At 52.2% G+C, this 26,074-nt stretch overlaps 3 protein-coding genes and 1 long non-coding RNA gene across 5 annotated transcripts; 3 read left to right on the plus strand and 1 right to left on the minus strand.

Annotated features, from left to right (window-relative positions):
• Positions 1-289: 289 nt before the first annotated feature.
• On the plus strand, positions 290-3,874 carry ALDOC (aldolase, fructose-bisphosphate C). The gene is made up of 9 exons (XM_006042191.3): positions 290-447; positions 1,462-1,583; positions 1,673-1,884; positions 1,990-2,044; positions 2,139-2,299; positions 2,421-2,504; positions 2,739-2,913; positions 3,046-3,245; positions 3,375-3,874. Exons 2-9 carry the CDS (start codon positions 1,472-1,474, stop codon positions 3,468-3,470), a joined length of 1,095 nt encoding a protein of 364 aa, XP_006042253.1. The 5' UTR covers positions 290-447; positions 1,462-1,471; the 3' UTR covers positions 3,471-3,874.
• A 2,236-nt stretch (positions 3,875-6,110) lies between these two features.
• On the plus strand, positions 6,111-17,750 carry PIGS (phosphatidylinositol glycan anchor biosynthesis class S). The gene is made up of 12 exons (XM_006042192.4): positions 6,111-6,265; positions 6,544-6,683; positions 6,765-6,876; positions 9,268-9,357; positions 9,775-9,866; positions 11,226-11,433; positions 11,963-12,105; positions 13,149-13,263; positions 14,431-14,576; positions 15,355-15,455; positions 16,086-16,296; positions 16,652-17,750. Exons 1-12 carry the CDS (start codon positions 6,232-6,234, stop codon positions 16,925-16,927), a joined length of 1,668 nt encoding a protein of 555 aa, XP_006042254.3. The 5' UTR covers positions 6,111-6,231; the 3' UTR covers positions 16,928-17,750.
• Positions 10,883-18,844, minus strand: LOC123332685. Its single transcript, XR_006549644.1, has 3 exons — positions 18,708-18,844; positions 17,772-17,886; positions 10,883-11,013 (listed from the first exon to the last, which is right to left on the minus strand). It is a non-coding gene; the product is annotated as an uncharacterized LOC123332685 (long non-coding RNA).
• UNC119 (unc-119 lipid binding chaperone) lies at positions 18,732-24,400 on the plus strand. Of its 2 annotated transcripts, none has more exons than XM_044939517.1 (5): positions 18,732-19,038; positions 22,478-22,591; positions 23,094-23,196; positions 23,311-23,514; positions 23,728-24,400. In XM_044939517.1, exons 1-5 carry the CDS (start codon positions 18,819-18,821, stop codon positions 23,753-23,755), a joined length of 669 nt encoding a protein of 222 aa, XP_044795452.1. In that variant the 5' UTR covers positions 18,732-18,818; the 3' UTR covers positions 23,756-24,400. The 2 variants fall into 2 exon arrangements, with proteins under 2 accessions (XP_044795452.1, XP_025136792.2); XM_025281007.3 differs by having other exon boundaries at positions 18,743-19,038; positions 23,311-23,483.
• The last annotated feature ends 1,674 nt before the right edge of the window (positions 24,401-26,074 follow it).

Below are 26,074 nucleotides of genomic sequence, written 5' to 3' on the forward strand. Positions count from 1 at the left end.
TACCCTATCTATGGTAATTGTTTATGTTGACTCTCCTTCCCTTCATCAGACCAGGATTTATCCCCAACAGCCAGCACAGTCCTCTGCATAAGGCCACCGTGGCAGGAATCAGAACAAGGCCATTTCCTGCCAAGGTGGCCTTTCCCCTGGTGTCTGGGCTCCGCGAGGTGGGAGGAGGACAGTCTACAACCACCTCCGAGATCCCGGCAGAGTCAGTCACTCCACCTCATCGCCGCGCCTCCGTGGGCGTGGCCTCACCGCGCACTCCAGTCCTGGGAGGGGGCGTGGCCAGGGCGGGGAGGGGGGAAGGCCCCGCCCTCCGGGGGGAGTCACGTAGCTCTGCGGCAGCCGCAGCCTCATCTACAGAAGCCGGGGCTGGAACCGCAGCTGTCGCGGATCTGAAAGCGAGCTGTTCCTGTGGCTGCGCAGCTACCTCGCTGCGGACAGGTGAGCCCCGGGAGTTGCTCAGCATCTCCGCTTCCTCTCCCTGACTCTTCCCTCTGCTATCCTTGCCCTGCTCCTGCGGGGCCCTGGATGTGCCTTCTCGACTCTCTCCTTTCTGTCCACTCCACGGCTCAGCTTCTCCCACAGCACCCCTTCCTTTTAGCTCTGATGCAGCTTTTCGGATTCCAGATCTTCCTCTGCCGGCTGGACTTATCCTTAGTGTTAGCCTCTTCCACCCAAACCGTTTTAACCTCAGCCTGCTTCCTCTCCTGGGCTGAGTTCCCTCTCCAGTTCTGCCTTCACGGTCCCCCTGAGCTAGGTCCTTCTCCCTGGCTAGGTAGCCTGTTTCACCATCATCTCCCCATAGGTCTCCTCCCTCCTTATCCTGTGTCTCTTCCTCCCTTTCAATCCTGAGCCTCTGCTCCCATTCCCGTTAAGAAATGGAGAAGAGGTTATGGAAGCCTGTGGCCGTTGTTTTTTGTTTTGTTTTTTTCCACCACTGCTACTCCCTACCCCCACCCTTTTCCTCCAGAAGCTGAGGGAAGAGGGATGATGGGTACTTTTGCCTCATTCTGAAGCCTCGGAAGTAAGTGCACCTTCCCTCAGGGCCCTGCTGAGTGAGGATGAGAAAAAGGAAATTGGAATGGCCAGGGCTTTTGCGTACCTGAAGAAGGGGCCAAATTCAGTGAAAGAAAGACTGGCATCTTTATTGAGGCAGTAGTTTCATAAGAAGACCTGTAACTTTGGGGCTGTTCACCTCCCCACCCCCACCCTGGGGCTGGGAAGGGTGCCCGTCAGGGACAAAAGGGGATGTGGGAACCGGCCCCGAGCCTGTTAGCTGCCCAAGAGACTGGTGCCATGTTGATGTCCAGGACTTGCGCCAAGGACTGCTGCTCTGTTCCCAACCGTTGCTTGTTGGGGTGGAAGGAAGAGGCCACTGGCCCACACGGACAGGAGAGGAAGCAGAGGAGGTAGGGTGGGTGGGGTCCAGCATTTATACCTGTCTCCATTCCACAGAACTGTCACCATGCCCCACTCGTACCCAGCCCTTTCTGCTGAGCAGAAAAAGGAGTTGTCCGACATTGCCCTGCGGATTGTGGCCCCAGGCAAAGGCATTCTGGCCGCAGATGAGTCTGTAGGTAGGTGGGGCCCTGCGGTCAGGTGGGGAAGAGGTGGCCAAGGAGCTTGGGGATGACCTTGCCACCCTACTTTGTTTGCCCCTCCCTAGGCAGCATGGCCAAGCGACTGAGCCAAATCGGGGTGGAGAACACCGAGGAGAACCGCCGGTTGTATCGCCAGGTTCTGTTCAGTGCCGATGACCGTGTGAAGAAGTGCATCGGCGGTGTCATCTTCTTCCATGAGACACTCTACCAGAAAGACGATAATGGTGTCCCCTTCGTCCGCACCATCCAGGATAAGGGGATTGTCGTGGGCATCAAGGTGCAGCCACTGGCCCTAGATGGGGGCTGAACATGGAATTAGGTGTGTGTGTGCGTGTGCAGGGTCCTGCCTGGGTTCAGTTCTGTGCCTGTGTCTCCCTTTCAGGTTGACAAGGGTGTAGTGCCTCTAGCCGGAACTGATGGAGAAACCACCACTCAAGGTACAGGAGGGGTGGTCTTCAGCACCACAGAGTTGTTGGGTGGCTGCTGCTGGCAAAGAGGAACAGAATAATGAGGTTGGCACTCTGCCTACAGGGCTGGATGGGCTCTCGGAGCGCTGTGCCCAGTACAAGAAGGATGGCGCTGACTTTGCCAAGTGGCGCTGCGTGCTGAAAATCAGTGAGCGCACACCCTCAGCACTTGCCATTCTGGAGAATGCCAATGTGCTGGCCCGCTATGCCAGCATCTGCCAGCAGGTGGGCCTATGTGTGTGTGAGGTGGTCAGATGGGTGTTCTGTGCCTGGTGGCGAGAGGGTTACATGGCTTTCTTCCATCCTACCTCCTGCCCCTCCTAAGCTACTCTGCTCTTACCTGCAGAATGGGATTGTGCCTATTGTGGAACCTGAGATTCTGCCTGATGGAGACCATGACCTCAAACGTTGCCAGTACGTTACAGAGAAGGTGAGTCCGCACCTGGGCACAGACATACACCACAGGGAGAACCTGACAGGGAGCCTGTGCTCCACAATCCCTGGCTCAGATGCAGGCGCTTTCCTTAAGCGCATTTTTACCTGACCCCAGAATGTACCTGTGAGTCTGACCTGTATCCACTCTCACAGTTATACCCACTTACCCCTAGGCAGGGAACATAATGGCAGGGGCCCAGAACCGTAGTCAACCTCCTCTGGTCCCCAGGTCCTGGCTGCTGTGTACAAGGCCCTGAGTGACCATCACGTGTACCTGGAGGGCACCCTGCTCAAGCCCAACATGGTGACCCCTGGCCATGCCTGCCCCATTAAGTATAGCCCAGAGGAGATCGCCATGGCAACTGTCACTGCCCTGCGTCGCACTGTGCCCCCGGCTGTCCCAGGTACCACCCTGATTCCAAAGCTGTTCCTATCCCTAAGACCCATTCTCAGGTTCTTCTTGTGGCCTCCAGAAGTTCCTTGCCCTGGAAAAATAAGGAGCGATCAATCGGTTTGTCTCCTCTTCTCTGTCCTAGGAGTGACCTTCCTCTCTGGGGGTCAGAGTGAAGAAGAGGCATCTCTCAACCTCAATGCTATCAACCGATGCCCCCTTCCCCGGCCGTGGGCCCTCACCTTCTCCTATGGGCGTGCCCTGCAGGCCTCTGCACTCAATGCCTGGCGAGGGCAACAGGACAATGCTGGGGCCGCCACTGAGGAGTTCATCAAGCGGGCGGAGGTTGGGAGCTAAAGGTGGTGGGTGGGGAGGTGGGGTGTAGCTAGGCAGGTGGCAGCCCAGAGGCTCTAGCCTGGACAGGGTCAGGAACCTGTGGACTGGGTCGGCTTACTTACTCCCCTCCTTTTGCAGGTGAATGGGCTTGCAGCCCAGGGCAAGTATGAAGGCAGCGGAGAAGATGGTGGAGCGGCAGTGCAGTCCCTCTACATTGCCAACCACGCCTACTGAGTACCCCTCCACACCACAGCCCTTCGCCCAACCACCCACACCCAATTTTGCCTGTAGTTATGGCCAGGGCCAAGTAGCCATGCAGAGCAGAGATGCCTCCATCCAGCACTGAGTCATCTTCCTTTGTTCTCCTCCCCTCCCCTCTCAGATTGCTGCACCTGGGACTATTGGATGGGAGGATAGGGAGCCCTCGTGACTGAGGGCAGAACTTGCTAGAAGTCAGAGCAGGATGCCTGGGTCTCCCCCCAGCCTCTGCCACCCCCCCCCCCCAGTTTTCCCATGATAGGGTTGCTTCTCCTTGGGCTCTCCTTGCCTGCCCTCTCTCCTGGGGTCAGAGGGTAGGGCAGCAGAGCTGACTCATGCTTTGTGTGCATACCACATAGCAAATAAATGGTAGCAAAACATGCTACTTTGTCTGCATTTTTTACATATCTAATTTCACCTCCCAGTTTCTGATCTCTGTAGTGTCTCTGAGCCATCTTGGACTGTGGAGGTGGAAAGGGTGGATTTTGTTTTACTGGGCATTAAGTTTAGGGGGAGGGGCACACCCAGTCACCATTCTCAGCTCAGGCTCTTGTTGATGTCTGAGGCTGGAGCGAGGAGGTATGGAGCGCTGTGAGTCTTTCAGGAACTGCCACTTCAGAGGCACTTGACTGCAGCTGCAGAAGGATGGAGTGAGGCTGTGCTGTGCTTAGTCACTCAGTCGTGTCCAACCCCCATGGAATGTACCCTGCCAGGCTCCTCTGTTGTCCATGGGGATTCTCCAGGCAAGAATACTGGAGTAGGTTTGCCATGCCTCCTCCAGGGAATCTTCCTAATCCAGGGATCGAACCCAGGTCTCCCACACTGTGGGTGGATTCTTTACCATCTGAGCCGCTAGGGAAGCCCAGAGTGAGGCTAGACCCAAGCACCTTCTGACGGCAGCTTTCGTGCATGGCCCCAAACTGGACCAAGAGGCAATGGGAGTCTCTCACCTCTCAGCTGTGTTGACACATTCCACCAGGGGGAGCCACTGCAGGAGCAGCACCTGTGTTCTTGCCCAACAGGAAAATCCCCAACCTAAGCACTGCCAGACCCAGCACAGTTATCTAAGAGGTTGCCAAGGGCTGTTGCTCATTCCTATCTGAGATAGATAGGGGCACAGAGGGAGCCAGTTTAAGGGTCTGGGCAAGAGTGACCTGGTGAGGTCTCATGCTGAACTTTGACCTCTTGGCCTGGGTGTTGGGAATAGGTTGAGACTCTGGGTCTATCTGAGCAGATGAAAAGACTAGAGAACCTGCTGGGTGTGTTCTGTGTAAACTGCGGAGGCCATGCTCTATGTAACGTGCACAGCCAATGCTTCTCCCAACTAATTATTGCAATATGGGAATGTAGGCTCAGTGTGGCATGATCTTATATAAATAAAAAGTAGCTAACACTTATATCCGGAGAAGGCAGTGGCACCCCACTCCAGTACTTTTGCCTAGAAAATCCCATGGACGGAGGAGCCTGGTAGGCTGCAGTCCATGGGGTCGCTAGAGTCGGACACGACTGAGCGACTTCACTTTTCACTTTCATGCATTGGAGAAGGAAATGGCAACCCACTCCAGTATTCTTGCCTGGAGAATCCCAGGGACGGGGGAGCCTGGTGGGCTGCCGTCTATGGGGTTGCACAGAGTCAGACATGACTGAAGTGACTTAGCAGCAGTAGCAGCAGCAGCAACACTTATATAGCAGTTTCCTGCCAGGCCTTTACAGTTATTAACTCACGTACTACAACAATTCTATATAAAGTAGATACTATTGCAATTCCTATTTATTTAAAAAAACAATTCTATTCCTTTTGGCTGAGCTACATGCATACAGGATCTTAGTTTCCTAACCAGGGATCAAATCCATGCCCCTGCAAAGTCTTAACCACTGGACCACCAGGGAATTCCCTGCTATCCCTATTTTAATATGAGGAAACAAGATCGCTTCTCAAGATCGCTCAGGTGAAGTGGGGAAGCTGGGATTTGAACCGAATTTGAACAAGAAAGATCCAGAGTCTGTGCTCATGAATTTGTAAGAATTTTAGTGAAGTATTCAGACTTTAACAAGTTAGGAACGAATCCAAATGAATATTAAAAGTATTAAATGAGCTAAATATGCTAAAACAGGTACTACTAGCTTGCTCCTCAGGAAGAGGAGCTCTATAATAAGGATGATAAACAATGACCGTGATAGGTGACTTTCTGTTTGCTCTTTATGAATGACCTCATTTTAGTCAGTATCTCCATTTTTCAGATGAGAAAATTGAGACTTAGAGCTTCCCGTGGTCGCCCAGCTAGCATTTAACGACTGCAGAGTTTGCGCTCTTAATCCCTGGGGCTAGGAGTAGGTTACACATGGAATCAGAAGGTGTCTTCCAGCAAAACCGAAACCCGCACAGTTTCTCAACCACCCGTTGACGCCGGGGCAGCCACCTTTCAAATTTCAGGAGAGGCTCTTTGCAGACCCCTCCTACCCCTCGCTGGAGAAGGAAATGGCAACCCACTCCAGTATTCTTGCCTGGAGAATCCTACGGACAGAGAAGCCTGGCGGGCTACAGTCCATGGGGTCGCAAGAATCGGACACAACTGAACCTCCTCACCACCTACCCCTCGCAGGCTTCCTCCCGCCGGAGTGCCGCTAGCGATTGGTCGTGACCGCGGCGGTGGGCGCGCCCCCTCCGTGCGGGTTTCCGATTGGGGGAGGCCTGCGCGGCCCCGCCCCTCGGCGGCAGGAGCGATCGGAAGCAAGCATGGCGGCCACCGGGGCTGCAGCTACGGACCTAGGTTCGGTGGGGTTCAGGTCGGGGCTGCGGCTCGCGGAGTGCGAGGGTGGAATGCAGGGGTGGGGACTGTGGTGTGCAAGAGGTCTCGCGGACTGGGGGTCGGGGTTTGTCTCGGACAGGATTCTTTAAGACTCGGGCCCCGGCCCTTAGCCCGGGAATCCCTCGGAAGGCGGGCCGAGAGGCTCTGAGGACGGGTTGCCCGGGCTCCTCCGCCTCCCGGGTCGGGCAGGCACCCGAGCCCACTGCTGGCGCCTCAGTGGATCCCTCCGTGCCCCCCAGAGGTGGTCCGAGGCAAGCGCGCCGCCCTCTTCTTCGCCACGGTGGTCATCGTGCTAGGGTTGCCGCTCTGGTGGAAGACCACGGAGACCTACCGGGCCCCGTTGCCTTACTCCCAGATCAGTGGGCTGAATTCCCTGAAGGTAAGACCTCAGGGGAGGAGGACCAAGGGACAGCCCGGGAAGATGGAGACTCAGCTGATGGCTCTGATGCTTCTTCCGCAGCTGCGGCTAATGGTGCCGGTCACTGTAGTGTTTACTCAGGAGTCAGTGCCATTGGATGACCAGGAAAAGCTGCCTTTCACCGTTGTGCATGAGAGAGAGATCCCTCTGAAGTGTGAGTTCCTGGGGGATCAGGGCTGCCTTTCTGGTCTGAGCTCAGTCCACAGATAAATTGGCTAGGAGGAGCATGTGTGTGTGTCTGACCCTTTGCGACCCTTTGGACTGAAGTCCGCCAAGCTCCTCTGTCTATGGGATTTCCCAGGCAAGAATACTGGAGTGGGTTGCCATTTCCTCCTCCAGGGGATCTTCCCGACCCAGGGATTGAACCCACGTCCCTTGCATCTCCTGCATTGGCAGGCAGATTCTTTACCACTGTGCCACCTGGGAATCCCAGGAGGAACATGGGTACCCTGAAAAAGTGGTTGAAAACTTATTTTAAAAGCCCTCTCTAAATGAACACTGTGTTTGCTGAGAAGAAAAAAAAAAAGCTTTAAATTCAGTATTCACCATTAACGTGGCAGTTTTTTTCATAAAACAATTGTGCTACCTGATCAGCAGCAGGTGATGCTCAGGGGACAGAGGAGGATGTGGGATGTAGTGGAATGAACACAGGATTTGGAATCAGTTTGAACTTGTATATAGGCCTTATTCATTTTAACATTAACACTTTACTGAGTGTGAGGCACTTTTCTTGTGTGCTTAGTCACTCAGTCGTGTCTGGGCTCTTTGCCACCCCATGGACTGTAGCCCACCAGGCTCCCCTGTCCATGGGGATTCTCCAGGCAAGAATACTGGAGTGGATTGCCATGCCCTCCTCCAGGGGATCTTCCAACCAAGAGATCAAACCAAGGTCTCCCGCATTGCAGGCAAATTCTATACCATCTGAACCACCGGGGAAGCACTTTCCCTAGGTATCAGGAATTTAGAGATGAATAAGAAATTGATAATGGTTTCAAGAAATCCATAGGTAGGGGAGAGAGACAGAGATAGAAATCAATGTAGAAGTATATAAGTATATAAGAAACAGAGACTGAACTTAAGAAAGAGACTATAACTGGGAGGAAAAAAAGGTAGAGAAGGTTTTGAGGGCTGTAATTTTTTTTTTTTTTAAGAGACAGCATTTATTGTTTTTTAAACAACCTCTGCATTATTTATTATTTTTGGCTGTGCTGGGTCTTCATTGCAGTGTGCAGGCTTCTCATTGAGGTGGTTTCTCTTGTTGCGGAGCACAGACTCATTAGTTGTGGCACACAGGCTCAGTTGTTCAGTGACATGTGGAATCTTCCTGGACCGGGGATAGAACCTGTGTCCCTTGCTTTGGCAGGTGGACTCTTATCCACTGCGTCACTAAGGAAGTCCCGAGCATTGTAATTTTTAAGACAGATTTTTAAAGGAAGTGTAGGAATTCAGGTTAAATGAGGAGGTGAGGAAGGGATAACACTAGCATAACTAATATTAGTTGTTCATTATATGCCAGAAACTAGGTGAAACACTTTATTTACATGTGTTGCCTCATTTAATCCTAACATTATGACCTCCATTTTGTTAAGTTTCTCTTTTTTCTTTTATTATATATCAGCTCTTCCTACCCCATTCCAATATATTTCTTTTCATTGATTTGTTGGAGAAACCAGGTCCTTTGTTTTGTTAGGACATCTCACATTCTGGATTTGGAAGATTTTTTTAATGTATTCCTTTATTATCCTTATTTCCTATAAACTGATAGTTAGATTTGTTTAAAATCAGGTTCAGGTTTGTTTTTTTTTTTAACTAAAAATACTTTTTTCTTTTGGTTGCACTGTGTGACATGCAGGATCTTAGTTCCCTGACCAGGGATCAAACCCAGGCCCCCTGTATTGGGAGTGTGGAATCTCAGCCACTGGACTACCAGGGAAGTCCTGACGTGTCCCTTCTCTATGTCTGACTCTCTATTCCAGCATCTTCTTTTTATCAAGAATGTGTACTGAGTTTAATTCTTTTGAGGCATTTATTGAAATAATCATATGGTTTTCCTCCTTATACCTTTTTTATTGTAATGAATATTGTAGTAGATTTCCCTGTGGGGAGGATACTTCAGGTTGAAGGTTCACAGGGAGAGGCAAGAGCTGGGCAGGTGGACGAGGTGGAGTGCCTCGTGTGTTTATATCATCCATGGTTTTTCAGGTGGTGCTAGTGGTAAAGAACCTGCCTGCCAATGCAGGAAATGCAAGAGACGTGAGTTTGATCCCTACATCAGGAAGATCCTCTGGAGGAGGGCATGGCAACCCACTCCAGTATTCTTGCCTAGAAAATCCCATGGACAGAGGGGCCTGGTGGGCTACAGTCCATGCAGTCAGAAAGAGTCAGACACCACCGAGCATGCACACACAGTCTGCATAAATCATTAGAACTGGCTGAAGCTTCTTGGCCTTTCTCTGCACATCACCATCTTGCTCTCCAGGATGCTGGACAGTGTTAGGGCTGGAAAGGTGGGCTCTTCTTATTATGCCTCTTTGTTTTCTCTCAGATAAACTGAAAATCAAATGCCGTTTCCAGAAGGCCTATCGGAGGGCTTTGGATCATGAGGAGGCGGCCCTGTCACTGGGCAATATACAAGGTACCGAAAGGGGTGATCATTTTTAACAGGAAGCCCTCTTTTACCTTCTGATCTCTAAGTGTGTAGTTTCTATACTTTGTCTTTTTTTTTTTTTTGGCTGCATTATGCAGCTTGTGGCTATCTCACTTCCCTGACCAGGGATTGAACCCGGGCCATGGCAATAGGAAAGCCCAGAATCCTGACCACTAGGCCACCAGGGAATTCCCACCACCCCTTGTCTTAACGCCAGAACCTCTCTGGGAAAGCTGGGTGTGAGAGACCTTGTATCCTAGCGTGGGCCACTGAGGTCCAAACCTGGCCACCGTGTCAGCTGGGTGTGAGTGGGAGGTGGAGTGATGGACTAGGCATCCTGGGGGAGCCAGAGGGAGAGGGAATGGTGTTTTCTGCTCCTGGTAAACCCCCTGCTCTCGTCTCCAGAGGCAGAAGCCATGCTAGCTGAGCCATCGGAGCAAGCAGAGGGCTCCCTGACAGTGTACGTGATCTCTGAACGCTGCTCACTCCTCCCTCAGGTAGGGTGAGCAGACAGGCTGTGGCCTGGCCGTCTCCCTACAGCTCGTCCTCACCTAAGTCTCCTGGTTGTGGGATTGCCCATTCCTTCCATTTGCTGCAGAAAAGTCCGCAAGTATTTTTTTAAAAATAGGGATTGTTTTTATTGACTCTGGGTCTTTCTAAATCCAAGGCTTGGAGATGGTTAAAGTTCCAATTTCAAGTGGGAAAAAAAAGTCAGTAGGATTAAAGAAGCCACTTTGAATTGGCTATGATGGTAATATGAGCCACACATTGGTCTTTTCACTTACTGAGCAAAAGGCTCAGTGGGAGCTGTACCAGGTACATTTTATTTATTTATTAAAATATTATTTATTTGACTGTGCCGGGTCTTCGTTGCGGCATGTGAGATCTTTGATCTTCGTGGTAGCATATGGGGTCTTTAGTTGTGTGTGGCATGTGAACTTAGTTGAGGCCTGTGGGATCTAGTCCCCTGACTAGGGATCGAACCCAGGCCCTCTGCATTGGGAGCATAGAGTCTTAGCCACTGGACCATCAGGGAAGTCCTTTATTTTTTAATTTATAATGAAATGTTAATTATTACAAAAAGATGAAAGAAAATTTTACTGAACATGCATTTCCCACCCCCAGTTTGCAAACTACAGTACAGCCCTGTGTATCTCCATGGTTATACCCCTTCCCTTTCAGCCCAAGGCGACCATAGTTAGTGTGTATCATTCTCTTACTTTTTTTCAAGTTTTACCACATGTTATATCTCTATAAGCACTATGTTTAATTTTACCTGTTTTTGAACTTTATGTAATGGCATAATAGAGTGCATGTTCTTCTCCAGTTTTCACTTTGCTCGACCTTTATGTTTGAGTCATTCATGATGTCTAGTTGAATCGAATGCGTTCATTTAAAATTCTGCCTTATGTTTCATTGTATAAACATATCACAGTTTATCCATTCTGTCGCTAACAGGCATTTGGATTGTCTCCAGTTTTATCCTATTACAAATAATGCTGCCATGAAAATTCTTGTACTTGCCTCTTTGCCATGTCTGTCTGCTTGTATCAAACTTGCCAGTGGTTTGTTTCTTCTTGCTCAGTGTGCCATCTCTTAGTTTCTAGCCCACAGAGATAGAGCTGTTGCCCGGACCTGTGTCGACTGGGAAGAAGAGAACTGAAATGAATGAAAACACTCACATATCCCCATAGCTCAGAAATGCTGAGATAATTAGTTCACTGTGAATTCAGAGATAGGTGCAGACCTGCTGGTCGGTGGCAAAAGACCAGATTCTCAAAGACAGGAGCCAGAGTGCTCCTCTGCTTTCTTCCCTGACCTGTGTGGGCCTCCTGTCCCTTGCTTGCCCCTCATAGGACATGATGAGCTACATTGGGCCCAAGCGGATGGCAGTTGTGCGGGGGATAACGCACCGGGAGGCCTTTAACATCATCGGCCGCCGCATCATCCAGGTAGCCCAGGCCATGTCTTTGACTGAGGACGTTCTTGCTGCAGCCCTGGCTGACCACCTTCCCGAGGACAAGTGGAGTTCTGATAAGAGGCGGCCTCTCAAGTCCAGCTTGGGTAGGATGACCCAGCTTTTGCCAGGGGAAGGAAGAGGGAAATGAATTATGCAAAGATACTGGGGTGGGAGGGGAATCTACATGCAGATGCTTCACTCCTTCTATGATTTCATAAAAGTATTTATTTTTAATTGAAGGATAATTGCTTTACAGTATTGTGTTGGTTTCTGCCATACATCAACATGAATCAGCCATAGGTTTTAGTTTCATTTTTCTTTAAACATTTTTTTGTTTATTTATTTGGCTGTGCGAAATCTTAGTTGCAGCATGGGGGATCTAGTTCCCTGACCAAGGATTGAACCCAGGCCCCCTGCATTGGGAGCACAGAGTCTTAGCCACTGGACCACCAGAGAAGTCTCTCATCTTTTTCTTAAAGTACTCAGTGTTCCTCACCCCAGTTTTATCCTCCCTTTGGTTCCATGATGGCAATCAGGCCCCTTCCAGAGAGAAACAAGTGCAGCTTCGCCAGGGGTACAGGCTTGCCTTTGATCCATAGGAACCCCTGGCTTCCCTGACTCCTGTTTCTATAGGCTATGAAATCACCTTCAGTTTACTCAACCCTGACCCCAAGTCCCATGACGTCCACTGGGACATCGAGGGGGCTGTCCGGCGCTATGTGCAGCCCTTCCTGAGTGCCCTCAGTGCGGCAGGCAACTTCTCTGTGGACTCGCAGGTGAGACTAGGAACAAGCTGAAGAGCCCTTTCCCTGGGTACACCACCCTTTGCCATCCTGCAGCATCCTTTCCTACCACAGATATGTAGCCTTTACAAGCGTAGTCTGTTCTTCCGGCTCTTTGAGCTTTCTGGTTGGTTAGGAAATTCCTGTGTATGTATATGGTTCTGGGGTCTGCTTTCCCTCCTTGGTGTCCAGCTTGGGGAATTTTGTCAGTGCTTGTTAAAAAACTAACTTCCTTATGGCTCCTTCTGGAACTGTATTCAACAGTTTTACTATCCTACAAATTTATTTAAAAACACACAGCCAGTTTGGGATTGACGTGTACACACTGCTGTTTTTAAAATGGATAACCCAACAGGGACCTAGTGTATAGCACACTCTGCTCAGTGTTATGTGGCAGCCTAGATGGGAGGGGAGTTTGGGAGAGGATGGATACATGTATATGTATGGCTGAGTCCCTTTGCTTGCTGTCCCCGTGAAACTGTCTCAACATTGTTAATTGACTATACTTCAGTATAAAACAGTTCAAAAAAAAACTTCCTGAAAGACGTTAACATAGTAACAATAAAGACGTGAAGAATGTAGTTTTCTGAATCACACAGTGTCCTTTTTAGGGAAAAGGTGGGAGACATTTTTATCAGGTCTTGGTAGTGGGAGTAATTACTTCTGAATAGCTAACTTGATTTGATCTGTGGACACTGAATTATGCTCTTTTTTTGTTTAGGCTTTTGGAGAGCCTGGTAAAATAATGTGTTCAAAGCATGGATTTAGTGTGTTAAGTTTATCCTTAGCTTTGTTATTTTTTTTTCCCTAGTCCTGTTTTCTCTCAGCCTTAATTTTTTTTTTTTTTAAATGGAAGGACAATTGGTTTACAGAATTGTGTTGGTTTCTGCCAAACAGCAACATGAATCAACCATAGGTATACATAAGCCTTGATTTTTGTCTCTCATATTTTCCCTGCCTAATTGTTATCTTTTTGAGGACACACTGGACTATCACTCATCAGACAAAATAACATGCTTTTCCTCGTTGTTCTGCAGATCCTTTACTATGCTGTGTTGGGGGTAAACCCCCGCTTTGACTCAGCTTCCTCCAGCTACTACTTGGCCGCACACAGCCTCCCCCATGTCATCAACCCCGTGGAGTCCCGGCTGGGTGAGCTCCTGAGGTTGAGGGTCTCTCTGGCAGGCCAGGGAAGGACCCGGTAGGCTCAGCCTGGGGTGGGAAGTGGGTTGTATATAGTGACGGCTCCCAGGTTGGGTTGGTCCGAGAGTGTTGAGGAGGTGCTGGGCTTTTAGGCTCCTTTCCCATGATAGTCTCCACTTCCACACGTCTCCACTTCCACACTGTCATAGCCAAAAGCACTTATTAAGCATTCCCAGCACTTTTTATAAACACATGGATCGTCCCTGCAAACCATCCAGGGAAGATACAGCCACACTTTCTTGTAAGAAAAGACAACAGTAGCAATACATTGGGGCGGAATTTGAGTCAATAGTTCTGCTGATTGAGGAACCTTGAAGCTGGGATTCCAGTTTATCATTTTGGGGCTGGATCCTAGGAAGAGGAGGTTTGACCGAGAACTGTAATAGAGGCAAACCAAGGGGAGTAAATCACTAGCTGTGGAATTTCAGGGTTAGGTCAGCGTGTATCAAGGGCTGTGGGAGGGGCAACACGAGAGGCCTTGGTGAAGCCTTCCTCCCTTCCTCCTTCCCTTCAAAGTCTGAGGGACTGCTTAACGGCATGACTGTCTACAGAGAGAGAGATTTCAGGCTAGGCCACTATGAGCTTAGAGGCAAAAGCGTTAAGAGTGCATAGACATTCTGGAAGCTCAGGAAAGTTTACTGTGGATGAATTTTGAGAGAGTGACCGAGTTGAGGCTGGCCAGGCAGGCAGGCACTAGATCACCACTTTAAGATGTCTGAACTTTAACCTGGTAAGAGTGGCTGGCTGCAGAAGGATATGAAGCAGGGACTGACCTGAGGTCAGATTTATCCTTGTGCCTAAGAACAGGTTATAATAATATGGGTGCAATATGGTAGTGGGCCAGAAAGCTGTCTTAGACAGTCGGCAGTGGCAGGGTATGGTGTGGGGGTCTGTTGGAGGAGGGGCGATTCAGGGGCAGGAATGCACTTTCAGGGGAGTGGCACATGTTGGGAAAATGTTGAGGTTCTTTACCACAGACACCCAGGCCCGGAGGATATCTTAGTGATTATCAGCTGGGGAAACTGAGGTACAGAGTGCCCAGCAGTCAGCGGCTGACCTAGAACTAAGATCTGGATGCAACCTGCTGTGCTGACTCCCCTTCTCCTTGTGCCCCAGGATCCAGCGCCGCCTCCCTTTACCCCGTGCTCAACTTTCTCCTCTACGTTCCGGAGCTCGCCCACTCCCCCCTGTACATTAAGGACAAGGACGGGGCTCCAGTGGCCACCAACGCCTTCCACAGTCCCCGCTGGGGTGGCATTATGGTAAATGGTCACACCGTGCAGAGCCCAGAGCCCAAGCTTCAGGGACAGACTGATGTTCCCTGAGACTGTTCCTTCTGCTGTTCCTCCGTGGCCCGGCCTGAGTGAGTCGGGGAGGTGAGGCGCCTCCTCGGCCGGCCCCACTGCTTCTTGTTTCCGTCATGGTTGCTATAATCAGCGCCTTTTGCACTTGGCAGTTTGCACTGACGTAGGACTAGTCTGTGTGTAACTTAGATCTAGGCCCTATCTGTGGGAGTCTTACAAGATTGGGAACTCTGTCTCCCCTGTAAGATTGGGAGTTTCTCATGGGTAGGAACTCTAAAATGGAATACAAATATTTCATTTTCTTTTTTTTAACAAATGTTTCTTTAATAAGATTTGTGAGGGGGTAATGGAGATATAGGGCTTCCCAGGTGGTGCTAGTGGTAAAGAAGCCACCTGCCAGTGCAAGAGATATGAGAGACATGGGTTTGATCCCTGAGTCGGGAAGATCCTCTGGAGAAGGAAATGGCAACTCACTCCAGTATTCCTGCCTGGAAAATCCCATGGACAGAGGAGCCTGGCTGTAGCCCATAGGGTTGCACAGAGTCAGAAACGTCTGATAATAGTGGAGATCATGTATATAAAACTCCTAATAGCAGGTATCCCAGACATATTTGGTTTGTCATTTTTAAAGAGCACAGAGTATGTCTTCCTTTTCTCTCGTGGCCCCCAGAGGGTCTGGGGCAGAGCTGTGCACGGTCCTGGCGTGATGTTGAGGCCACCTCGTTGCCCCCTGCAGGTATACAACGTGGACCCGAAAGCCTACAACGGCTCGCAGCTGCCGGTGAGAGTCGAGGTGGACATGATGCGGGTTATGGAGGTGTTCCTGGCTCAGTTGCGGTGAGGCCCTGGGGGATCCGCTTGGGGGCGTGGCTACTGAGTCTGACTCTTGCCTCTTGGGCTGCCTGGAGTGAACTCTTACCTGGCAGGGATACCTTGGCTGTACCTGGAGCCCCAAGGAAACCAAGAAAGGTTTCCAAGAATCCCTTCATCCTTCTCCTAAGAAAGACTAGTTGCTGACAAATACTGTTTTAGGAAAAAAAGCCTTATGAATCCGTGGTGGCTCAGTGATAAAGAATCCACCTGCCAATACAGGAGACGTGGGTTCAATCCCTGGATCAGGAAGATCCCCCTAGAGGAGGAAATGGCAACCCACTCCAGTATTCTTACTTGGGAAATCCCATGGACAGACGAGCCTGACGGGCTACAGTCCACGGGGTCACAAGAGTCGGACACGACTTAGCAACTAAACTTCAACAACAAGAACAAAAAGAGATCATTGGTTAAAGCGGAGCTTAGGGCTCAGAACTGCTTAGGGTAGCGTCTCACCCCCTAAGACCCTGAGGTGCTTCCTACAACCCCTGTGGTTCTGGGTGAGATGGAAAATCTTGATAGTTACTCTAGGAATCTCGACCATCTTCTCCCACCTTGTGGTCTCTGCTCCTTTGATCTTCTGCGCTGTTCCTACAGGCTGCTCTTTGGGATTGCTCAGCCCCAGCTGCCTCCAAAATGCCTGTTTTTTGGGCCTAAGAGTGAAGGGATAATGACCTGGGAGTTAGACCGGTTGCTCTGGGCCCGGTCCGTGGAGAACCTGGCCACAGCCACCACCACTCTCACCTCCCTGGCCCAGCTTCTGGGCAAGATCAGCAATATTGTCATCAAGGACGATGTGGCGTCTGAGGTAAGCAGGCAGGGGATGCATCCTGTGGCTTAGGACTGGAGTGGCCAGCAACGGCCAGGGAGTGGTGAAGGCAGAGAGCCATTTGAGATTCAGAGAGTGTGTGGGCATGCCATCCTCAGTGCCCAGGCTTCCTCTAGAGGGCAGTGCCAGCTCCCCAGGAGGAGTGCAGTGTGGGTGTGAAGTGTTAAATGGGCACTAAGAAGATAACCCCTGGCCCTTTTATACTGGCTGCCATATATCCTGGGTGAACTTCAAGCAACCTGCCTGGTAGATAGACGACACAGTGGGGCCCTCTCCCACCCTTCCCTACCAACTGATGCCTCAGACTTTTCGGTAACGCCCTGCCCCTTCCTAGGTGTACAGGGCTGTAGCTGCAGTCCAGAAGGCGGCAGAGGAGTTGTCCTCTGGGCACCTGGCCTCTGCCTTCGCTGCCAGCCAGGAAGCTGTGACATCCTCGGAGCGTGCCTTTTTTGATCCGTCACTCCTCCACCTCCTCTATTTCCCTGATGACCAGAAGTTTGCCATCTACATCCCACTCTTCCTGCCCATGGCTGTGCCCATCCTCTTGTCCCTGTCCAAAATCTTCCTGGAGACTCGCAAGTCCTGGAAAAAGCCTGAGAAGACAGACTGAGTGGGGTGGCATCACAGTAGGAAGCCTTCCTTTCCAGCCAGGAGGGGAGGTGTTGGATTGAGAGGCACATAATGGGGCCTGCCACAAATGATTTGTCTCCAGCCTGCTCTGTTGCCACTCCAGCAGTCAAAGTATAACAATCCAAGAGGGTTTCCTCTTTCCTGTCCTCCTGATTCTTGTGGCTCAGGTCCCTCCCACTCTTCATCTCCTCCCCCCACTCCAACCCCCAAACCTCAAAAGACCCAATTTGGGTCTCCTTACCTGGCTTGCACTTGAAGGCCCTTTACTGTCTCCTGCTGCAGCAGGGGCAGCTTGTCTTTCTGCCCTGTTCCTCACAGTCCTCTTGCACTGAGGGGGAGCATTAGGGAAAAGCCCTGGATTGGGTTCTAGGGCCCCCTTCCTGCTTCTCTTTGATCCCTCAGAGAGAACCTTAGCACTGCTCTTCTGGAAGGGGCCAGGCCCCTGTCATCTCTGGGGCCTTCTCCCTTCCTCCTGGGTGGCTACACTTGGTGGGTGCAGCCTGATGCTGTGTGTGGCAGAGGTTCCCTTCCTCATCCCTTTATAGAGGCAGTGTGGTACAGTGGGGAGAGTTCTGGACTTGGGATCCAACATGTCTGAATTCAACCCTTGCTTCTGGACTTAGTATCAGGGGAGCTTTGAATAAGCTACTTAATCCTCTCTGAGCCTCAGTTTTTCTTTTGTTAAAATAGCACTAATGACACCTCCCTTACAGGGTGGCTGTGAGGATTAAATGTGATGAGCTTGTGAAAGTGTCTGGCATATTCTAGGCTCTGAATAAACATTGGTTGAATATGAACTGGAATGATACAAAGTGTGATCATACCTTTCATTCTTCATTTGTGTGTAAGTCATGGTTTCCTCCTGTCTTCCTGGGCTCATTGGTCCATTTTACTTCCACCTGGCCAGATGCCCTTCCTGCCTTCCTGTCCTGGAGGGCCCTGTGGTGGCGAGACATTGCAGGCTATTGTCCCTCCTAATTTCCTGGGTTGTCTAGCAGGGGGTGTGGGAGAGAAGTAGCAGTGTAAGCTCTCAGATACTACCTGATTCATAAATTCTAAAAAAGAATATATAGTTGGCCCTTGAACAACATAGTGGGTGAGATGCCTACCCTCTGTGCATTCAAAAATCAGACGATAATTTATATTTGGCCCTGTTTATCTGCAGTTCCATACCCACGTATTCAGCCAACCTCCCATCGTGTAGTATTGTAGTATTTTCTATTGAAAAAAAATCCAGATAGGTGGACCCACTCACTTCAAACCCACGTTGTTCAAGGGTCAACTGTGTTGATTGCAAGCTGCAGTGGGCACTGTACCAAGTGCTAGGTACTCTAGAGAACAAAGACAAGATCTCCAGTTTCACCGAACTGGTCTTGTAGGAGGACCGGTCAATGAGCAAATGAAACGAATTTCAGATGATGCATAAGAAAAAAACAGGCTGATCAGATAGTGACGGGGTGTCTGAGAGGGCCTCTGAGCAGATGACATTTGAGCTGAGACCGGAAGAACGAGAGGAGGCCATCTGGGGGAAGAGCATCCCAGGCCCTGAGACGGGAACTCACGTGCGGGGCAGAGGGAAGGGCGGAGTGGCTGGAAGCCAGCTAATAAGAAGGAGTAGGTAGCCAGAACCCCTGAAAACCCCTACCGGAAAAATAAACGACGTCCCCAGGTGGGCCCCCTCCCTGCCCCGGGTCAGTAGCCCAGGTGGGCGGGCGGTGGGCGGGGCCAGCGCCGGGCCCACCCCGGGGGCGGGGCGGTACCTGGGGCCCCGGTCCGGCCGGGGGCGGGGCTGCGGACGCTCCCCCTTCTCTCGGCTCCAGCCGGCGCAGGCAGCCGCGGCGGCAGCAGGCGAGCCGCGGCCCCGCGAGGCCATGAAGGTGAAGAAGGGCGGCGGCGGAGCCGGGACGGGAGCGGAGCACGCTCCAGGGGCCTCGGGCCCGAACGTGGAGCCCAAGCCGGAGCTGCAGGCGGAATCCGAATCCGGGTCCGAGTCGGAGCCGGAGGCAGGCCCGGGGCCCAGGCCGGGGCCGCTGCAGAGGAAGCAGCCGATCGGGCCGGAGGACGTGTTGGGGCTGCAGCGGATCACGGGCGGTGAGCACCCGCGAGGCAGCGCCGCCCGCGGGCGGGAGTGAGAGAGCACGAGAGGGGGCCCTCGGGGCGCGCGGAGCCCGGGCCCCCGCCCCCTTTCCCGCCCTCCCCCCGCATCCCCTCCCCCACCCGGGTCCCCCTCGCTTGTGTCCTCTACCCTTCTGCCTCCAAGCCTGAGATCTCCATGTCCCCCCTTCCCTCGATCTCTCTCTGCGCCCCCCTTGCCCCTTTAGAGATTCGTTTCCACCCCTTTCCTTCCTTTTTGAGGAGTCCATCCCCCTTTCCAATGGTGGAGGTGGGGCAGCAGCTGCAACTGTGACCCCCTCCCCACAGAGTCTTCAGAGTCCTTTGAAGATCTTCTCTGCAATAACGAGGAGGGGGGCTGAATGCAGTCAGTCCCCGGTCTCCTCCACCCTAGAGGCTAGGTGTGGTATCAAAACCCTTAGGTCTCCTTCACACTGGACACCCCCAGGAAGTCTGGGGCCATCGCTCTCTCCAGGAAAGGACCTGAAGAGGAAGCTTCAGTGGTTTGACTCTGGGCTTCTCAAGGAAGTGGGTTAATACCCCCTTTAGCCTAAACTAGGGCCTGTCCTCTTTTGGGAGGCCAAGCCACCACTGTGGTTGAGTTTCTGAGCTGGATTGCCAAACTGAAGTTCCAACTTTGCCGTCCTATTGGCTGTGTGACCTTGGGCTAATAACTTCACCTCTCTGAGCATATTCATCTGTAAAATGGGAATAATGACCCCTACCTTTAGAGAGCTGTTGTGAAAATAAATCCTCTGATTTTGCACTGTGCCTGGCAGGCCGTGCATGCTCTGTAAATAGGGCTCTTTTGTCAATACTGAGGGCCCCACAGGACTGCTCATGCTGCTGCTTGGAGGCAGACAACTGGGCATTCAGGGGAGGGGAGGGGGTCACCGTAGGCAGGGAACAAGGGAGGGAAGTCTCATGGCAGAGGCCGTGGCTGAGCCTGAAAGAACAGAAGGCGCTTGGAGAGGCAGTGGCCTTCTATCTTGGCTTCATTGGTTAGTAACCCTGCCCTGGCTCCCTCTGTGAGGGCAACTTTTGGAGTCCCCCTGTGAGGGTAGGGAGCAGTTGCTGGACTGGACCTGAGCTCTGGCGCTGCAGGAGCAGAAGAGTCCAGGGCTTCCAAACAGCTGTGGAGGGGACTGATGGCAGGTCTAGGCCTGTGCATCTGGGTCCCCAGGGGACCAGCATCTCCCTCCTCTCTTAGCCAGGCAGCAGCCATTCTTGGCTGGACCCCTGGAGCACTGAACTGCCTTACCCAAGCAGGCAGTAGTAAAGGGAGGGCACCTGGACCAGTCTGATGGTGGTGCCAGTTGGGCTATAATTGGCAACAGCAGCGTTTAGGATTCAGGTTAGCTCTGGAGCAGAACTTCCTTATAGGATGTCTAACTTGTCCCAGTCCTAGGTAACTTTCGAGGTGATTTTGCAGCCAGAGGGGCTTCTAGCCCATATACAACTGTGTGTCTGAATTTGGAGGAAATTCATAGCGCTTACAGATTCAGCATCTGTGGGCAATTAGAGGAAGAGTCTTCACTGGATCCCTCTCCTTTGTGGAAGCTGAGAACAGGGCTCCAGAACTCTCCCCACTGGCACCCCTGCCTGTCTCCTCTGACCCTAATCGCACAGGTCTGAGTTTGTTCTTCCTGGATTACCCAGCCCTGAATCCAGCTTAGGAAGCTATTTGTGGCTGAGGCGAAGGGAACAGTTGTGTTCTGAACCCTCAGCCACTCTACCCCTTATCGGGCCTGACCCTGAGTCCCAGGCATCATCCTTCTCCGTCTGGGGGAGGGAGTGGAAGTGGTGTCCTGAACCATGGGCATCTTCCATTCCTCACTTCCTCTAAGGACAAAGGGATTGATAGGTTGAGTTTGCAGTAGAAGAGACACACTGCAAATTGTTCTCCAATGAGAGGAGAGGCTCCGGAAGTTAGGGAATGGGGGAAGGAGGGGAACTCTATGGGGAGCCGGGAGCCTGGTGACTAGGATGCTGTTCCGAGTTCTGCCTCTTCCTCTCCTCTGCCCTGCACTTTCCTCCTACGTCTTTGGATTAGTGTTTACTTTCTGTGAAAATAAGTTGTGTCCAGGGTGAGGTAGGACCTGCCTACTTCCATTCCTCCTGTCCCCACTGTGGGCTGTGATGGGCAGGCCAGGGCTCCAGTCCCACCATAAGCCCTGCTGGACCTCAAGTGCCAGGTGGCCACCAGGAGGGCTTCCTGGAGGGGGCTGCCCAAGGCTTGGGAAGAGAGAATGACTTTACATTCACTTCCTCTTCCTGCCCCAGAGGAATCAGTGGTGGCCTAGGGGCCTAGTGGGTGATTTCCGGGCCTCTTCGGGGAGGATGTGATGCTGTGCGGGCACCAGAGCCCCCACTGCACCTCTCTGTTTCTTCCTATTTGCTGCTGGGGCCTCCTCCCTGAGTGCTTGCAGTTGCTGCTCCAAGAGTGGTGAGGGTTGATCAGGCCCTGCTATTTCTGAGCTTCCTCAAGCCAGGCCCACCACTGTTCGTGGTTCCTCTTCTGGGCTCAAGGATTCCCCTTACCCCAGTCACAGCCCTGCTACACCTGCCACACCCTCTTACTGGCCTTGCCTCTTCTCTCTGGGGGTGGCTCAGAGTCAAGGGTGGATGGATGACCTTTAAGGGGGGGTTCCCTCTGTAGACCTCCTCTGCTAAGACCTCCTCTTGTTTGAAGATCAGTGGGGGATGAGAGCAAAGGTAGCTCCCTTTCTGTCTCCACACCCCCCTCCCCCCCAAATATTCCAGGCTCTGGGCTTGAGTCAGCAGAGCTTTGAGTAAGCTGCTTAAGGGAGCTGGGTTTGTATAAGCCTCTTATGGGGAGAGGAGGGGCCTGGGGGGTGAGGAAGAACAAGGAAGGGGTTGTTTGCCCCAGCACTACCTAGGTCAGATAAAGTCCTTGCTTGACACACTTAGATGTGGCACCGGGGGCGGCTGTGGGGCAGAGGAGGGGCAGGGGTATCCTCTCTGGAAACAGCTGTGTCACCCCCATTAGAGTGAGGTTCCTAAAAGCGGGGCTCTATCTTCCCTCTCAGGGTGGTGGGGGGCAGGGCTTCCCACCCAATTCTAGACTCGTTTGGTTAAAAGTCACCGAGCCACTCCTGACATAGCAGAGGCTGGAATGAAGGGCCCTCCACCCCCGGGTGGGAGGGAAAGTGTGGGGGAGGTAGTCTTGTCTTCTATCCTACCCCTCCCTGATCCAGAAGCTACTAGGAGAGAACCTTTTGTCCGCCGTTAGATCCCAAGAGCAGAGCTATGTCTCCCCCACACTCTGTGGGGGCTCCCTCAGGTTAGAGGCTCGGTTCTCTCTGTCTGCAAAGCAGTCACCCTAGGGATCAGAGAAAGTGGTAGCTAGTCTGGGGTAGCTAGGTCCCTTCCTCGCTCAGCCGCCCGTCTCCCCTAGACTACCTGTGCTCCCCCGAGGAGAATATCTACAAGATTGACTTCGTCAGGTTCAAGATTCGGGACATGGACTCAGGCACTGTCCTCTTTGAAATCAAGAAGCCCCCAGCTTCAGGTGAGTGTATTGGGTACGCCATCATCCACAGAGGAAGTGGGCCGCCCAGGGACTCCGGAGGCCACTGAGGAGTCAGAACAGAGCTGGGATTGGCACCCAGGTCTCCCCAGGAGTCACCAAGCAGCAGGGCCCTCTGCCTGGGGCTGGGCTGCTGCTTTACCTTCCCCTGGGTCCCTGGGGTTGGATATCTTGAGAGGACAAGCCTGCCTCTTCAGTCCCTGCCAGCCTGCCCCCTGTAGGCTCCCTTGGGAACTGCAGTCCCAGAGGCCCCAGGTCTTTTTATCTCTTGGGGCTCTGGGACTCTCAGTTGAAACTGGTGACCTGCTGACCAATTTAGAAGCAATTGGAACCATTTGGCCAATGGTCTGAACCCTCAATATGCATCAGGATCTCCTGAGGAGTTTTGAAAGAAATTCAGACAGATGAGGTCCCTGGGGTGAAACTCCGGGTGGGCATGGGCCTCACCTAAAGCCCACTGAGCCCCAGCTGGGGTACATTACAGAGCGGCTGCCCATCAACCCGCGGGACCTGGACCCCAATGCTGGGCGCTTTGTCCGCTACCAGTTCACGCCTGCCTTCCTCCGCCTGAGGCAGGTGGGAGCCACGTGAGTCACTGGGCCGGGGAGAAGGGTAGGGGTAGGGGTGGGAAGGAGCCCTTCCTGAGTTCTTGCTGAGCCCCTCCTGGGGCCCAGCTCAGCCCCGCCCCCTTCTCTGCTCAGGGTGGAGTTCACAGTGGGAGACAAGCCTGTCAACAACTTCCGCATGATTGAGAGGCACTACTTCCGCAACCAGCTGCTCAAAAGCTTCGACTTCCACTTTGGCTTCTGCATCCCCAGCAGCAAGAACACCTGCGAGCACATCTACGACTTCCCTGCTCTCTCCGAGGAGCTGAGTGCGTTGGGGGGTGGACTCAGAGGGACCAGGTTGGAGGGAACGTGGGTCTGGGCCCCTCTCTTCCCCTTACAGCTCTCTTGTGTCTAGCCACCATTCCTAAGCCACCTATAGGGAAACTGAGACCCAAAGAGCCTGGGGGAACTCTTTGTTCAGCTTGTCCCCGTCCCCGAGTCCTGAAGCCCCTGCCGTGACCTGGCTCAGGCTCCTGACCTTTGCCCCAACTTGCTGGGCCTCTCTTGCAGTCAACGAGATGATCCGTCACCCGTATGAGACACAGTCCGACAGCTTCTACTTCGTGGATGACCGGCTGGTGATGCACAACAAAGCTGACTATTCCTACAGCGGGATGCCCTGACTCCCCAAGCCACCCCCTACCTCAGGAGGGTCCTGGGCCCACAGCCGTGACCACCCCAATACTCGCCTCTCAACCCCGGGTCTTCTGTTGGAGGAGTGTTGCGAAGCCCTGAGCCAGTGTTGGGAGGGAGGGAGCCTGAGGTCCCCCAGTCCAAGCCTGTGCAGCCCATGGGGCCTGGCATGTGGGGTGGGGTGGTAGCGGGGCTGTCCACCTGCGCATTCCAGGAAGACCTCCAGTTGGAGGAGTAGCCAGGACTTCTGGACAACCTAGTTGGCCCTAGCCTCTTGGGCCCAAGTTGCAGAATAGAGATCCCCTATCCAGGCTTTTCCCCTGCCCACCACCGACAGGCCATTTAGAGTTGTAAATTCACAGATGAAGTTCCATGCGGGGTCTGGCAGTCAAGCTTCCCAAGGGAGTCTGGGCCCTGACCCTAGCCCCGATCTGTACCATCAGGGGCTGAGATCCTGCCTGAGGTGTGGGAAGGACCTGCCCAGATTATAGCCTGTGGTAGGGGCTGGACCAACTGTATATAGTTTTCAATAAACTCTCCTTTTCTGTTCTCTGGTTGTGGGTCGGCATGTGTGTGTGGTGGTGGCTGGCAGGGGTACTCCTGTCTCCTGATCCTCAGCACCTGGATACCACTCCTGGCATCTAGAGTTGGTATTTAGTATGCGTTGCAACTGGAAAGGGTTTTTTCTTTTATAAGGATGGTGACCTGAATGCTCAGAGGAGAAACTTTGGCCCAAAGTCGTAGCTAACCTTGAAGAACAGAGGCTGGGACAAGGGCCTGCGACTCGGGTGGGAGGGAAGGTGTTGGGAAGGTGGCCTTGCCCTCTACCCCACCTTCTCTGAACCCAGAGGCTACTAGGACCGTTAGGTTGTCCTTTTAGCCTTCATCAGAGAGAAGGCTAAGGCCTGGCGCCCTCTTGCCTTCAGCTGCCTTGAGGAGGACCCCAGGCTTGGCTGCCCTGCATATAACCCTGCCCCCAGCCCGACCCCAGTCCCAGAGGATGTCTTCATTTTCTTAATGGAAGAAATTCAGAAACAGGTAGATGGAGAGTTTATGTCAGGGTTTACAGCCTATTGTTCCAGGCACTAATTTGGATACACTTGGCACTATTTCTCTCTGTAGCCTGAATAGTTAATCTATAATTAATGTAAGCCTGCAAGGCCTGGAAGTGCTGCAATTCACCTGGGTTCTGTGGAACCCTTGCGGGAAGGCCAAGATCTGGGCTGAACTCTGGGATTCTAAAATGAGTGAGACATTGGGATTTCCCTGGTGGTCCAGTGGCTAAAATTCTGCTCCCAATTCAGGGGCCCCAGGTTTGATCCCTGGTCAGGGAAATAGATCCCACATGCCTTAACTAAGACCTGGTGCAGCCAAATAAATAAATGAGTGAGACACAGGGAACAAATACCTGTTGTAGAATAAGATGAACGGGGCACACAGGGGAGCAAGAGTCATCCTGCTTGGAGGGTTCTAGCAAGGATTCGTGGATGAATCCTATCCATCCCAACATTCAGGCCGCAAACCAGGGACTCAGTCTCAACTCCCGTCTCTAGCTCCATCCAGTCACTGGAGATTTCGCCTCTTTAAAGTTTCAACTTCATCTGCTTCTCTGCAGTTCCTTACCTCTCACTCTAATGCCTATAATATCCTCCTCAGCACCCCTCTGCCTCTCGTATGGAAGTACTGGGGAGCATCCTGACATGACCACTTAATAGCTGTGCAATGCTGGCAGGGCAAGTTAACCTCCATGCCAGCATTTTCTGAAAAATGGGCGTTAATCCTCAGAATTGAATGTGGACAGTCTAACACATGTAAGGCATTCAGGCTTCGGCCTACCATTCAATATATATTGGTTATTAGCTTCATTCCAATCCACCCTTCACTCAGCTGTCACAAATAATCTGACCAGGTCATTCCTGCTTAATCTCCTCAGTGGCCTACCATCATCTTCAGGAGAATTGCCAACACCTGGACTGCAAGGCTCCACACGTCTTTCACATTGTAAATATTTACTTTCCTGAAAGCAACTGATAAATCGGGCCTCCAAACACTTGCTTTATGCCATTCCCTTTGCTTCAGTGCTCTCTCCCCATCTCTTCCTGTCTAAGTTGTCCTGAGTTTTCAAGCATTTATGATGCTGACTGGATTATGAGGTGGTTACCGGGCTCTCCTGGTGTTAAGTGACCTGGGGGCAGGAATGCCAAATGGTCTCCAATGAATGACA

The sequence above is a fragment of the Bubalus bubalis genome, chromosome 3 (genome assembly GCF_019923935.1).
Source record: "Bubalus bubalis isolate 160015118507 breed Murrah chromosome 3, NDDB_SH_1, whole genome shotgun sequence".
NCBI lineage: Eukaryota > Metazoa > Chordata > Mammalia > Artiodactyla > Bovidae > Bubalus > Bubalus bubalis.

Bases quoted from the DNA above. Each gene is read 5' to 3' on its own strand.
- PIGS (XM_006042192.4), top strand. From the start codon at position 6,232: ATGGCGGCCACCGGGGCTGCAGCTACGGACCTAG. The intron at 6,684-6,764 runs GTAAGACCTCAG...CTTCTTCCGCAG, and splicing joins GTGGGCTGAATTCCCTGAAG to CTGCGGCTAATGGTGCCGGT. The intron at 9,867-11,225 runs GTAGGGTGAGCA...TGCCCCTCATAG, and splicing joins GCTGCTCACTCCTCCCTCAG to GACATGATGAGCTACATTGG.
- UNC119 (XM_025281007.3), top strand. From the start codon at position 18,819: ATGAAGGTGAAGAAGGGCGGCGGCGGAGCCGGGACGGGAGCGGAGCAC. The intron at 22,592-23,093 runs GTGAGTGTATTG...GGTACATTACAG, and splicing joins CAAGAAGCCCCCAGCTTCAG to AGCGGCTGCCCATCAACCCG. The intron at 23,484-23,727 runs GTGCGTTGGGGG...CCTCTCTTGCAG, and splicing joins TGCTCTCTCCGAGGAGCTGA to TCAACGAGATGATCCGTCAC.
- ALDOC (XM_006042191.3), top strand. From the start codon at position 1,472: ATGCCCCACTCGTACCCAGCCCTTTCTGCTGAGCAGAAAAAGGAGTTG. The intron at 1,584-1,672 runs GTAGGTGGGGCC...GCCCCTCCCTAG, and splicing joins GGCCGCAGATGAGTCTGTAG to GCAGCATGGCCAAGCGACTG. The intron at 1,885-1,989 runs GTGCAGCCACTG...TCTCCCTTTCAG, and splicing joins GGATTGTCGTGGGCATCAAG to GTTGACAAGGGTGTAGTGCC.